Genomic DNA, 13,191 nt, shown 5'->3' with positions numbered 1-13,191 from the left:
TTTTAGTGCGTATTTTATTATTTAATGAAAACTACCATTTATAGGCAAAATATTAAAAAATGGCCTCTTTCCTCAGATGAAATACGATAAATATGTACTTCAAATTTTTCTAAAGTTTTTGGATACCATCATACTTATTCAGTTGTGTCGCTTTAAAATACAAACAAGCCCATTCCATTCAGCCAATGTTTCAAGAAAATGTTAAAAAAAGGCAAGATTTTTGAAATTAAAAAGTTCATTAGAAAGGTTGAAAAAAAGCATATGCTATAATATTCACAGTTAACATCTAACTTAAGACATCTAAGACTCATTTATATATGCGTCTTGAACCCATTTATACAGTAACCGCATCGAGATTCGCCAAATGTTGAGATTCCTTCGAGAGTGCCTGCGTTAAATCATTTTCCGTTGGCCTGAAGCCAAGAATCTTCTCCAATAGAACAGCAGGATGATGTCCACCTCCATGTGATTGAACTTCGGCCCAACAATCTCCCCATTTCCGTGAGAATGGGTCATTCAGGAATCTCTGTTGCCAGATGAGACAAGCAGAAGCACGGGCCACAAGATATGAGTAGTACTTTGCACCATATTGAACAGTGTGATGGAACCGATGCTGGAATGCCGAATCCGGGGATCTTTGAATGTGTGGCATTGTTTTGTTCATAATATCATGGAATAGTTCTGTAGTTGTCATTCTTCCCGAAGCAATCTGTGGTGCAGCAATCGGACCGTGAACTTCCAAATCGTAAAGCCCATATGCAGCCTGCTGAACTGTCTCGATAGCTGTGAACGAGTGTCTGGAAGCTAGTAGAGTTGCAGCTGATTCAATCGAAAGTTGCTCTTCAGGTCGATCAGTTCTTCTGATAATATCTGTCATGACTCCCAAGTCACTGAAGAAGTACTCCATAAGATTCGATGGAATCTCCGAAAAGTCCTGAGGGCATCTTGTTCCAGCTACGTGTTGGTACTTGGTCCTGCCGAGAATACTGTGCATTGCGTGTCCGAGCTCGTGGAACATGGTTTCTGCAGAGTGGAAGCTCACCTGAAAATTTAATTTTTAATTTTTCAGACTTAAATTTTTTTTTTAATTCGAAAAAGGTCTGATTTTTGTTTTTTTTTTTTCAAAATATTAATTTCCGACCAATCAGCGACCCCGGCTCCGCCCCATTCGATTGATTGGTTCAAGAACTGGGCATGTCTAGGCGCTGATTGGTCTGAAGTTTTCATTTCGGAGGGAAATCAAATAGAACTCATGACGGGATTATTCAAGACAAATAAAAATTGTATTGAAATACATTTTTTATTTTTTCGAAAAATCGACTAAAATATGCTGAAAATTGGAAAATTTCCTTTAACAGTGCGGTAATTTTGAATTTCATTTAAAAATAAAATCTTCCGACCAATCAGCGAGTCCGACTCCGCCCCATTCCCCCGATTGGCTAAAAGCTGGGCGTGCCTAGGCGCTAATTGGTCGGAAAATAACGCATTTTTTCAGTTGTTTTATGTTCAAAAAACGAACCCTAGAATTTCTCCATTGGCTGCTATGACCATCCACCAATCCGAGAGAAAGTACCAAAATTGGCATTTGCCACGTGCCATCAGAAAGCTGTTTGGAGCAACGAACAGTATAATGACAGTCTCCGACAGCTTTTTCCGGTCGAATTGAAACATCCACGTAGATCACACCGAGCTCGTTGTTCTGCTCGTCGACTGCTTGCTGAAAATTTTTAAATATTATAATAATTTTCATACCAAACCGGGTCCCGCCACGAACAAAATATCAATATCCTTAAATCAAAACTAAATGTATGCGTGCCCCTTTAAGACTACAGTGTTTCCCAATGGGTGGGTTACTGTACTTTTAAAGGCGCACACATAAATTTAGCTTTTATTTCAAGATATTCTGTTCGTGCCGAGACCATATTTTCGGTTGAAAACGGACCAATTTCATGACTCCTGAAGAATTCCACATTTCTCCACTAATCAATGGTTCCTCAATCAATCGAACACCATATAATCTTTGTGTCAACGTGGAAAATCCATTCCAAATGGAATTAAAAGTAAAAAATGGAGATGATTGCTGTGAAACTTGTGCAATATCGTAGGCGCTTTCCTGGAAAAATGCCAAAAAAAGGTTACAAAATTTTATATGAACTCAAAAATACGGTACCAGGTCTCGGAGCGAAACAAAATTTTCGGCGAAAAAGAGTGTGCGCCTTTAAGGAGTACTGTAGTAGTTTTTTTTGTCATGATTTTTTTTACATTTTTACTCATTTTTAGGTACCTTTTTTCAAGGAAAATTCGTAATTTAATTTTTTTTGTTTGAAAAATTTAAAATTTTCTTTTTTTTCGGCCATTTCTTAATTTTTGAAATATATTTTAAATCAATTTTTCCAAAACTAAAGGCCCGAATTTTTCCGTTAAAAAAACACATTTTTTCTACGATTTTTCAATTTTCATATTTTTTCTATTTCCTCTGAAAAAAATTCTTTAAAAAACCCAAAAAAAATCCCGAAATTTGGAGAATTTTCGATTTAAAATTTTTTTATTTTTCTGTAAAAACGTAGAATTTACCACATAATTTATATCCTAATTTTTGAAAAATTACCAAATTAATCAAAAAATTTTTTTAATTTTTAGCTTAATTTTCCAAAAAAAGAAAAAAACGAAAATCTTGTTATATTTCCAATTAAAATTTTTTTCCGGTTGAGTTCGTGAAAATTAGAAAAAAAGGACAACGGGAACTACAGTACTCCTTAAATGCACATTTTTATTTTTAAAAGTGTGTAAATTTCTGATTTTTGCTTTTCTCTGAAAAAACACCGAAAAAATAAAATTTCTGAAAAAGCAAAAAATCGAAAAAAAAGAGTCCAAAAAATTACAATTAGAAAAAATTTCTCGAAAAAATCACTAAAAATTGATTTTTTTTTTGATTTTAAAATTTTTTTTTTTAATTTTACGATTTTTGAAAAATGATAAATCGAGGAAAAATGTAGAATTCACCAGAAATAAGTTGGTTTCAAATTATAAAAAATTTTTAAAAAAAAAAGTTCTTCAAAACCGAAAAAAAACCGAAATTCTTTAGAAAAAAAAACCGAAATTCTTTTTATTTTTCCATTTTTCACATTTATATTTCCGCGAAGTTCAAAATTACTACAGTAGCCCTCAAAGGCACAATGCACAAAAATATTCCAATCGCGTCGAGACATGCTGCTATACTTTCGCGTCGGATGTGTATAATATACCCTATACAAGTGCATAAGGAATCCCAAATCATGTTCAGCAATCGTCGAAATTTCATTATTTCCATTATTATTATCCTGTTGACTGCATTGAGCTGAAACATCAATCAACACTGCCAGCTCTTTTTCGAATGCTCCACGACATTTCTAAAAATTTTTCAGATTATTTTAAAATCAGCTGGCTGTGCAACCGACAAACCTCCACAACTCCCCATAAAAAACTTCGAACTGTATCATAATTCTCGAGAAGAGAATTTCGTTGAGCTCGATGAGCAAATGATTCGAATCCTGTGAGCTGTGAAAGTTGATGCCTGGATGATATTAAATGTTGAAGATATGATTCTTGAATGTCATCATGTCTATAAAACGTGTTGTACACCATTTTTCGTTTTGATCTATCAAGTGAGTTGGAGACTGGCGTGTAGATTTGTGATGGAAGTCCGTATTTTGCTTGATCGAATCTGAAATTTCAAGGAAAAGTCTCGTAATTTCACTAGATTTTTGAAAAACTTTCGGCCAAGGGTGTCGGTTTTTCGATTTTTTCAAAAAAAATATATTTTCTCGATTTTTTGATTTTCCCTAAAAAAAACATTGAAAAAACAAAAAACGACACACCTCGGCGCGCAAAAAATATAATAATAAAAAACTCCAATAATTTTGAGATTTTTTAGAATTTCAGTCAGTCAAAATTTTGGTAAATTACCAAGTTTTTCAAAAACAAGGAATTTTTTGAGAAAATTTAAATATTTTTTAAATCACCATTTTTCGATACTCCATCCTTAAAAATTATTAAAAAACCGTGAAACTTGTTCAATTTCAATTTTTCCAACTTTAATGCACAATTTTGTGAGATTTTTGGCATACTTTGGTCCAAAATTCAAACAAATATCATGGTTTTTATTGTTGAAATTTTTTGTGTGAGACTTGATCTGTCTTTGAAAAAAGAGAAAAATTCTGCAATACTGAGCATTTTCCCACAAAAAATTACACTCAAAATAATTAAAATTAAAAAGGTGGAGTACCGAAATCTGGGAAAAATTTTTAATGGATTACAAATGTTCCCTGATTCCGAATATCTAAGTGAAAAAATTCAAAAAAATTTCCCTGATTTTATATTTCAGCTTGAAATCACGATTTTCATTTGTGTACCCATGAGCTTTTTCCAATGCGCGCCGAAATAAATTACCCTTGGAGCGCGTTTGTCTCATTTAATTTTCTTCATATATTTGTACTTTTTCAGTTTTTCAGCTATTTTCATCCATTTTTGTGGTGTTTTAAAGTTTTTTTTTGAAAAATATATTCTTTCGTGACAATTTAACATTTTATTATCAGAAAAATGAATGAAAATAGCTGAAAAACTGAAAAAAGTAAAAATATATGGAAAAAATTAAATAAGGCAAACGCGCTCCAAGGATAATTTATTTCGGCGCGTATTTGAAAAAAAGAAACCGGGGCACAAATGAAAATCGCAATTTCAAGCTCAAATATAAAATCAGGGAATTTTTTTGATTTTTTTCATTCAGATATTCGGAATCAGGGGAACATTTGGAGTCCATTAAAAATATTTCCCAGATTTCGGTACCCCACCTTTAATTAAAAACCAATTTTCAAACTAAAAACATGTTTTTTTTTTCATTTTTTGGCGAAAAAACTTTTTTTTTTCTTTTTTTTTGGTTTTCGAGCAAAAAAAAACTACAAGTGATTTAGAAAAAAAACTCAGATTTTTGTTTACTGAATTTCGCACTAAGCAATTTTTCTTTCTTTCCAATTTTATTAAATCTGTTCCCAAATTTGATTACTGTAAAAATCCATACTTTCCAACAGACACAATCCGATCACAATTCTGTTGAAATCTAGCGCCAGCGTCGAAAATCTCCGAGGAAAGTTGCACAAATTGCTCTTTTTGATTATCTTTCAAATGTACTCCACTTTGTTCAAAATCATCAAGCAACAGGGTGAGAGTTCGTTTATCAACATCATCCAGTCTTGAAGATTCAGTGATTTCTGATGATTTAAGCTTCTGATATAGTGCTGTATTTGTGTTCAGGCTTTCAACGAGCTCACAGAAATTTCTGGAAACATCTTCGGCCGCATTTCTGAACTCGGGCTCACTGTGCAGTTGACGAACACATTCAGCCTGAAAATATGAAAATATCAGTAACCGTAGAGCCTAAAATTTTCAAAATTGTCTGAAATTCAGAAAAACCACAAAAAAACGAGATTCGCGTCTGCACGTGGTGCCAAGCTGTCCCATTACGGTTTGATCTAAAAAAGGAATTTTTCGCCCAAAAAATTGTGACGTCAGCACGTTCTTAACCATGCGAAATCAGTTGAGAACTCTGCGTCTCTTTTCCCGCATTTTTTGTAGATCTACGTAGATCAAACCGAAATAAGACACTCTTATACATCACGTGATTCGCCGAGGCACCACCGAAAGGAGAACAGGTGAAAAAGGAGAAAAACGAGAAGGAGAACACAAAACCACGCCCATTTTTCGTGCGGTGCGCAAGTTTTTTCAGAAACTTCTGCGAATTTTCATTTTCAAACGAAACAACGAAACTCCGAAATAACGCATTCACGATAAACAACACGCGATACGTTATTTCGGAGCTTCGTTGTTTCGTTTGAAAATGAAAATTCGCAGAAGTTTCTGCAAAAACTTGCGCACCGCACTGAAAAATGGGCGTGGTTTTGTGTTTCGTAATTCTCCTTTTCGTTTTTCTCCTTTTTCACCTGTTATCCTTTCGGTGGTGCCTCGATTCGCCCCGCCTTCTCTCGAACCAATCAGGAGAGATGGGCGTGGTCGAAGTCGCTGATTGGTTGGAAGTTCAAACAGTTAGAAAGTAGCCGAAAATATGAATTTTTCGGTTTTTCTAGATTTTTAAATTGTGGTTTTTCTGAATTTCAGACAAAAAAAAGCAAAATTCTTGTTTGAATTCCCATGAAAATAAGAACTACAGAGACTTTTTTGGTTTTTTTTTAGTATTTTGTAAGATTGATTTTTCTAGACCAAAAAAGCCAAAAAATTCACTTTTTTACGGTTTTAGGACCAATCAGAGACTCGCTCCGCCCACTTGTCGACCAATCAGAAGAAGTGGGCGTGGTGTCTAATTTTGGAGGAAATTCAAACTGGAAATTTCGCCAAAATTTAAAAATCGCATTTTTTGAAGTTTTTTTTCTTCTGTTTTTCCATTTGCTCTCCTTTTGTGAGACACCACGTTTTCAAGATCTAGTCGGAAACAAGATCTACGAAAATAAGATCTACGAAACGAAGATCTACGTTTTCAGGATCTGGCACCATGCCAACTGCGGTTTTCACAGTTTTCTCGAAGAAAATCGAAAAAACGATGCTCCGATATTACACGGCTCGCGTTGTTTATCGTTCAGAAAAGCTTTTTTTGAAATAAAAACTTTTGGAAAACGATAAACAACGCGCGATGCGTGATATCGGAGCATCGTTGTTTCGATTTTCTTCGAGAAAACTGTGAAAACCGCAGTTGGCATGGTGCCAGATCCTGATAGCGTAGCTCTCGTTTTCGTAGAACTCCAAACTGTAGATCTTGCTTTCGTAGACATTGTTTCCGACTAGATATTGAAAACGTGGTGCCTCAAAAATCGCGTTTTTTTTTGTGGTTCTTCTGAATTTGGGAACTTTTTTCGAAGCGAAGCTTACAAGATCCGCCGATTTGCAAATCTCATTCGAAATATCATCGACAATTTGAATAGAAGTTCTGGGATTCTGCGATGGGGTTAGAAGCTCCTGAAAATTTGAATTTTACAGGATTTCAATTGGATTTCAGAGCTCTCCTAAATACCTGAATAAGAGCATCAGTTGATTTTTTAACTGCCGCCGGTAATTCATTGAAACTTTCTGCGGTTTTCAAGTTTTTATTTCCAAATAATCCCTGAAGTTTTAAATTTAAAAAAATCCATTTTCTTGAAAAAAAAAACCGTTTCTTTGTCGACCTTCTCGCTTCGAAATGCTCTAGCCACCCAGCTATTCCGGCTTATCGTTCGACTATGCCGTAATATCACACTTCGAAGCATTTAGTGCTGTAGAAAAAATCACTATAGTCTAAACTAAACTGGATTCTATTGATATAAGGAACGTTTAACCTTTTTTTAATATCGAGAATCGGAGATCAGACATTATATTTCAGATAAATGGGGATGAAAAACACGTAAAGTGGTGTAAAAATTTGAGAAACAATGAAATAAATAAGAAAAAGTGGCATTTTTACAGTGAATTTTTAACAAAAAAAGGATATTTATGAAGCTTGACTCGACTCGTCCGACTCGTTGTGTGCTGTTGCAGATGGTCTTGGAACGTCTGGAATATAGTTGCTTCCCATATTTTCCTCTTGACCTGACAATTCCATTTCGTCCGTGGCGGCTTGCATACCAGAATTCCGACCGAGGAAGTTCATTGCTGAAATCAACATTTTTAATGTTTTCCAGAAGATTTTGAAATGAGGACGCACAAAAATGCTTATTTTTGAAAAAAAAATCGTTCCACGACCAATTGAATCGGCTAAATCGTAAATTTAGAATTTTCCTTCAGGTATTTTTTGTCTTTTTTTTTTGTGCTTTTTAATTAAATTTTAATAGTTGATAAAAAATGTTAAACCTCGTATCTGATGTCAAAACTTCTGAAAAATCCGCTTTCAAAAAATTTCCCCAAGAAGGTGAATTTTTCTGCGTCTTCATAATAATTCAGAATTTCCAAATCTACCTCTTGGCGGAACACGTCGTCTTCTCGATCCAGCTGGAGAATCAGCAGCATGAATTTTTCTCCGTGGTCCACTCATATCGTTCTCCAAATCTTCATCATCAAAATAATCGTCATCCTGGAACAAACATTCCTAAAGGATTTAGAAATATTCTAAATGCATTAACTTACATCTGCCTGCTGCGGACGACCGAGATGTTGTGATTTGAATCGAACCGGATGAGCCCAACGGCTTGTCGATTTTCCATGGAATCCATCGTCGGCGAGAAGATCGGCTCTTTGAGCTGACAACTTGTTCCACACATTTTGCATATTTCCGAGAAGAGTTGTCAATCTTGGCATCAGAGAGAATACGGTCATTGTTTTCTCTTCCTTTTCGAAACTATCAGTGAACTCAGCAGCATATCGATCAATGGTTTTGAGCTTTTGAGCAAGCAAGTTAGCTTCCTTCAAAATTTCAAAATTCGGTTGAAGTGTTCCGTCTTGCACTTTTTCGAGATAGGCAACGATTAGCTGAAAATTATTTTTTTGTAAAAAAAATTAAAGGCGGAGTAGTCGAAATTGTTTTATTGCTTTATTAGACTCAAAATTGTCTGAAAACACCGAATTTCATAATGAAACTTCTTGAAAATTTCTCAATAAAAAGTTATGACGGCTCAAAAAATGGCCTAAAATTAGTTAAAATTTGAAATTTGACCGTCTTGCAATGTTGCAGCGGCTGGAAACAATTTTTTTTTTTGAAAGCACCGTCAAATTTTGAGCATACAATGTCATTATCTTGCGTTTTTAACTCGATTTGGGTACTTTAAAGTCGATGGACGGCGAGATTTCGTAAAAAAAAAATTAAAAATATCGCCGTCCATCGGCTTTAAAATACATAAATGAAGTTGAAAACGCAAGATATTTAAATTTTATACTCAAAATTAGATGGAGATTTCAAAAAATTAGTTTCCAGCCGCTTGACAAGTCGGTCAAATTTCAAATTTTAACTACATTTAGGCTATTTTTTGAGCCGTCATAACTTTTTTTTGAGACGTTTTCAAGAAGTTTCATTATGAAATTCGGTGTTTTCAGTCAATTGTGAGTCTAATAAAGCAGTAAAACTATTTCGACTATTCCACTTTAGTTTGCTGCTGTATTGATTTTCATAACGAGATTTCTCAAAATAATATTAATAAACTTTTTAAGTATGTCAAAATTTCAAAAAAAAATAAGAGCCAAAACTGTCTAAATTCTGAAATTTCGCAAACTTTTCATGTCGCAGCAGCTGTTGTTACATATTTTAGTCGTTTAGCTCGCAATTACTAGTAAATGGAGGTACTTTTTTCAAACATTTTTTCCAAAATTAGGTGTCAATCGACTGAAAATGTGTCTTAAATCAACGAATTAATGCGAGATAAGATCGAAATATGCATTTTAGCGAATTTTAGGTATTATTTTAAAATTTTTGAACCGCTAAACAGCATTTTCAGAAGTCTCATTATGAAATTTTGTCTTTTTCTGGCCTCCAATTTCTCGAACGCACATCAACCCGATTCTGAAGCATGCTCATTGCTGCATCTTGAGCCTCCGCGTGTTTCTTTCCAACTGATTTCCCGTCTTTTCCATGTTTCGTTGATAACTTAGCGATATGATTAACACCGACACGTTCACTTTCTTCCGACACTAAAATCCATTCAATTGGCTTATGCTTCTCCTGATCAGTCACGTCTGCTTCAAACGCGAAAAGTGGAAGTTTACGAGTGGTTCCAGCAGTGATAGAGTTGAGTTTAAGGAAAAGTGTCGCGTCGATTTGTCCGGCTTTCTCTGAATTGCGAACCGCATTGGTGAGTTTTGAGAGAAGAGGTTTCTCTTCGGGAGTCAGATTATCATCCTCCCCAGCACAATAAAGACCGATAACTTGGAGCTCGGGAAACACTTCCAGATCTGAAATTTGGGGAAAAAAAACTAAAATGAGCAAGAACAGAGTAAAACTGACATTGATCTGCTCTTTGAAGGAGATGCTCCGTGCTAAAAGTAACCGGCTCAGCCATTTCTTCTGTCTCCATTTTCAGAACAAATGAATTGATCGCCTCGACTTGTCGTCCATTCTGCCGTCCGAGAATTGCTCCGAACACTTTTTTCACAGTAGGACCCTGTTGGACCTTTGTTCTGGAGTAGTGTTCGGACATTTGCATAATAACCAAAGGATGCAAAAGCACCTTCGAGCTACAGCTCCCGCTTGGTGCGTTCAATGCCATTTCTGAAAATTATTTCGAAATTTGGTTTCGAAATCGGTTTTTTTGTTTCAAGCCAGATAATGATTTGGAAATTTTGAAAATATTCCTGGATTCACTGGTGGAAAAACAAGCTAAACGGGAATTTTATTGATTCACATTGACATAAGTTTTACAGAACATAAAACTTCCTACAAAAAAGAGATAATGCAATCGAGTGGAAATTATTTAGGATCCTGGAGCCTTGACGTGGCTAAGTGGTGGAAGTGGAGTTCCGTTGACCAACGAGATGAGGTTGTAGATGGCGATGACAAAGCAGATGTAGGAAAGGACCTTGGCGATCTTGCTGACAGCGACATCGAATGGTCCAGCCTCTTCGGACTTCTTTCCTTCGAGAAGAGCATTGGCGTAGGTATCAACTCTTTTCTTGAGGATTGGATCGTAGAGTCCGTACTTTCCCATGACAAGGTTTCCGCATTTGGTTCCCTCTGGCAGACGTGGAAGGATCTTTCCTCCGGCTCCGAGTTGCCACTCTCCTGGGTTCAGTGGATCGAATTGTTCGAGGGTTGGTGGGGTCTTTCCGGCGTTGGTTGGAACAGCCTGGAAGCTGGCGGTTCTCATGGAAAAGCGAGCGACGCCCAAAGTCTTTCTCAAAGCCAACGACATGATTTTCCTGAAAAATGTGTTTTAAAATGTGGAGAAAGAAATAAAGAATAAAAAAATGAAATTAAGATAAGAAAAGTGAAACGAACACTTTTTATGAACATAACAAATATAATTTGTTAAAAAGAATGAAAAGCTTTATTTATAAACAAGTATTTACAGTGGCCATGGGCACCACTAATAAAATGGAAGAGGACTGGCGTGATAAGCTCGTTTTCCACATTCCAGAACTGCATCAAACAAACGGAAAAGTCCAGTATCTCTTGGTCGCTCTAAACCTCTACGCATTCTTCTCCTCATCACAGCAACCATTTCTTCATGTGATAATTTTCCATCCAAATTGTCATCGAACAAAGTAATCACCACATCCACAACGTGATCCGATAGAGGTATTCCAGTCACTTTGACCGCAACTCGTTGAAGTAGCTTCGCATCTATCGACATTCCAGCCATTTTATGAAAGTGTAGAGCAATATCTACATCGTCAATGTGATACAAAAACTCGAAAAATGCTTTCGTCTCTCCAAAACTGATTCCTTTCAAATTTTCTCCTTTAAATCTTCGTTTAACCCGCTTCAACATATGCTTCTGTTTCTTCTCATTAATTTGAGCATGAAGAAGGAGAAGTTGAGCAAAACTATCTTCGTTGATAAGTCCATCCGGGTTATCCAGTGCATCTCTCCGTTCAAATTCCATCTTTAAAATGTCGTGTTGTAGACGCTCTTGAAACTCGATAAATTTTTCAGACGACAAGCTCCCCTTTCCGTCTTTTCCAAAGAAATATGTTTCGAGAGCGGAGTTTGTCTCGACACGGAACGACTGGTTTGGCGTTATATGATCTCGATGACGCTGTCCTACAGTTGTTTGGGACATAATAAGCTGTTGAACTTTTGTGAATTCTTCTTTATCCAGCGCACCGTTCCCATCTACATCGAAGATTTTGAATGCGAGAGCGAAATCCGCGTGAGAGGCTGGAAAAGTCAATGATATTTTGAAAGAAAAACGAGTATTAAAACTCACTTGAGAGCAGAGTCATGAGAAACAGATAATCACTGAAGTTTATGAGACCGTTCTCGCCGAGCTTGTAAAAAATACTGTCAGGGTCGGAGAACTTGTGACGTTTATGCTTCTCAGGATTATAGTTTTTAAAACTATCAAGCCCCCAACGTCTCGGCTGCATCACACCCGGAGTGAAAGAACGGAGAAAATCCTCAGGAGTCATGAAAACTTCAAAGCGTCCACTGTCTTCGTTAGGATCGATGATCTGAAAAATACAACTAATAAATAGATTTTTGTCAAAGTGACTCACTTTCAGGGTCGCAAAGTATCTGAAAATCTTATCCGGAGTGGAATAAAGCCTCAATCTGTCTTCATATTCTATGATTCTTCGCTCTCTGAATCCCAGTTTCTTCTTCTTTGGCTTTTCTTTGACTTCCTCTACTTCACCATTGCTTTCAGTGACTTCCTGAAGACCGCAAATTAGAAAAATTGCAGGAGTGATAGAAAAATAAACACGTGAGAGGTTGTAAACCTAAGAAGCTTGTGAGAAAAATTAACAGAATAACTGAAACTGACTATTTTTATCTTGAAATCACAACACACAAGCTGGTATTAGGTGAACTAGCAGGAGCAGCTCACTTCTTTTTGTGATGCTTCTGGACGGAACGGCAACGATGCGCTCTTGATCTGATCCTTGAGCCTGAAAAAGCGGTGAAATACGAAAAACAAATCGACGCAGGAGAGCACGAACCATTCGAAATCACTCATCAGGATAACCATTCCAGCGATCACCAAGGCATAATTCCAATGGTACAGCTTTCTGAGCGGTGGCCAAATATACGGGCGGTGCTGATAAACTGAACTGGAGTAATGGGAATATCCAACGCCGCTTGCTCTGAAAAATACATTTTATTGAGTAAACCGGGAGAATATTGACTATATTACCTGTCTGTGTAGTGAAAAACATCCTTTTTCTGCCGAATATTTCCGAGAGCCGTGTATTTCTCGCCAGCATCGATATTTTTCAGCGAATCTTGTTGTTTTTCCGCCTCTGAAACGTATATGGAGAATTTATCGATTTCTACGGATCTATAGCTTACCACTGGTTTTCGCCGGCGCCGACGTTAAACTTCTGACAATAATTAATCGTTTTGAAGCATTTTTGATAGGTATAACGCGTAGAAATGAGCAATGAAGCATTAGGAAATGAATGAAATTGGGAGCTTTACAGTGGGCGGTTTCTCGCGACGCGGTCGATTTATCAACGGAGCGCGTTTGCATTGCGCTGCGTCTCCTCGGTTTACACACTCTCTCATTTTTTCCACACAAATTAATTTATTCT

At 36.3% G+C, this 13,191-nt stretch overlaps 4 protein-coding genes across 7 annotated transcripts; all 4 read right to left on the bottom strand.

Annotated features, from left to right (window-relative positions):
- Window positions 1-217: 217 nt before the first annotated feature.
- Y67H2A.7 (Peptidase M3A/M3B catalytic domain-containing protein) lies at window positions 218-7,299 on the bottom strand. Of its 2 annotated transcripts, NM_070157.6 has the most exons (9): window positions 7,194-7,295; window positions 7,058-7,147; window positions 6,916-7,002; window positions 5,057-5,379; window positions 3,442-3,703; window positions 3,246-3,389; window positions 1,943-2,113; window positions 1,520-1,717; window positions 218-1,042 (listed from the first exon to the last, which is right to left on the bottom strand). In NM_070157.6, the coding sequence occupies exons 1-9, from the start codon at window positions 7,287-7,289 to the stop codon at window positions 335-337; spliced, it is 2,079 nt and encodes a 692-aa protein (NP_502558.2). In that variant the 5' UTR covers window positions 7,290-7,295; the 3' UTR covers window positions 218-334. The 2 variants fall into 2 exon arrangements, with proteins under 2 accessions (NP_502558.2, NP_001380176.1); NM_001392427.1 differs by having other exon boundaries at window positions 243-1,042; window positions 7,058-7,299.
- A 30-nt stretch (window positions 7,300-7,329) lies between these two features.
- csn-6 (COP9 signalosome complex subunit 6) lies at window positions 7,330-10,217 on the bottom strand. Of its 2 annotated transcripts, none has more exons than NM_001268797.3 (5): window positions 9,950-10,217; window positions 9,497-9,897; window positions 8,143-8,484; window positions 7,975-8,089; window positions 7,330-7,671 (listed from the first exon to the last, which is right to left on the bottom strand). In NM_001268797.3, exons 1-5 carry the CDS (start codon window positions 10,209-10,211, stop codon window positions 7,511-7,513), a joined length of 1,281 nt encoding a protein of 426 aa, NP_001255726.1. In that variant the 5' UTR covers window positions 10,212-10,217; the 3' UTR covers window positions 7,330-7,510. The 2 variants fall into 2 exon arrangements, with proteins under 2 accessions (NP_001255726.1, NP_001255725.1); NM_001268796.5 differs by having other exon boundaries at window positions 7,340-7,671; window positions 7,975-8,104.
- A 198-nt stretch (window positions 10,218-10,415) lies between these two features.
- kdp-1 (KASH (Klarsicht/ANC-1/Syne Homology) Domain Protein) lies at window positions 10,416-10,853 on the bottom strand (the record flags this gene model as incomplete). Its single annotated transcript, NM_070155.6, has 1 exon — window positions 10,416-10,853. The coding sequence occupies one exon, from the start codon at window positions 10,851-10,853 to the stop codon at window positions 10,416-10,418; it is 438 nt and encodes a 145-aa protein (NP_502556.1).
- A 121-nt stretch (window positions 10,854-10,974) lies between these two features.
- On the bottom strand, window positions 10,975-13,115 carry micu-1 (Calcium uptake protein 1 homolog, mitochondrial). 2 transcript variants are annotated; one of them, NM_001372949.1, is made up of 7 exons: window positions 12,950-13,115; window positions 12,795-12,900; window positions 12,601-12,744; window positions 12,426-12,549; window positions 12,160-12,315; window positions 11,871-12,114; window positions 10,975-11,821 (listed from the first exon to the last, which is right to left on the bottom strand). In NM_001372949.1, the coding sequence occupies exons 1-4, from the start codon at window positions 13,047-13,049 to the stop codon at window positions 12,471-12,473; spliced, it is 429 nt and encodes a 142-aa protein (NP_001360161.1). In that variant the 5' UTR covers window positions 13,050-13,115; the 3' UTR covers window positions 10,975-11,821; window positions 11,871-12,114; window positions 12,160-12,315; window positions 12,426-12,470. The 2 variants fall into 2 exon arrangements, with proteins under 2 accessions (NP_001360161.1, NP_001255723.1); NM_001268794.3 differs by having other exon boundaries at window positions 12,489-12,549; window positions 12,950-13,057.
- Window positions 13,116-13,191: the final 76 nt, after the last annotated feature.

The sequence above is a fragment of the Caenorhabditis elegans genome, chromosome IV (genome assembly GCF_000002985.6).
Source record: "Caenorhabditis elegans chromosome IV".
NCBI classification, from domain to species: Eukaryota; Metazoa; Nematoda; class Chromadorea; order Rhabditida; family Rhabditidae; genus Caenorhabditis; species Caenorhabditis elegans.
Note: the sequence above shows the minus strand (reverse complement) of the source record. Positions and strands in the feature narration are given on the sequence as shown.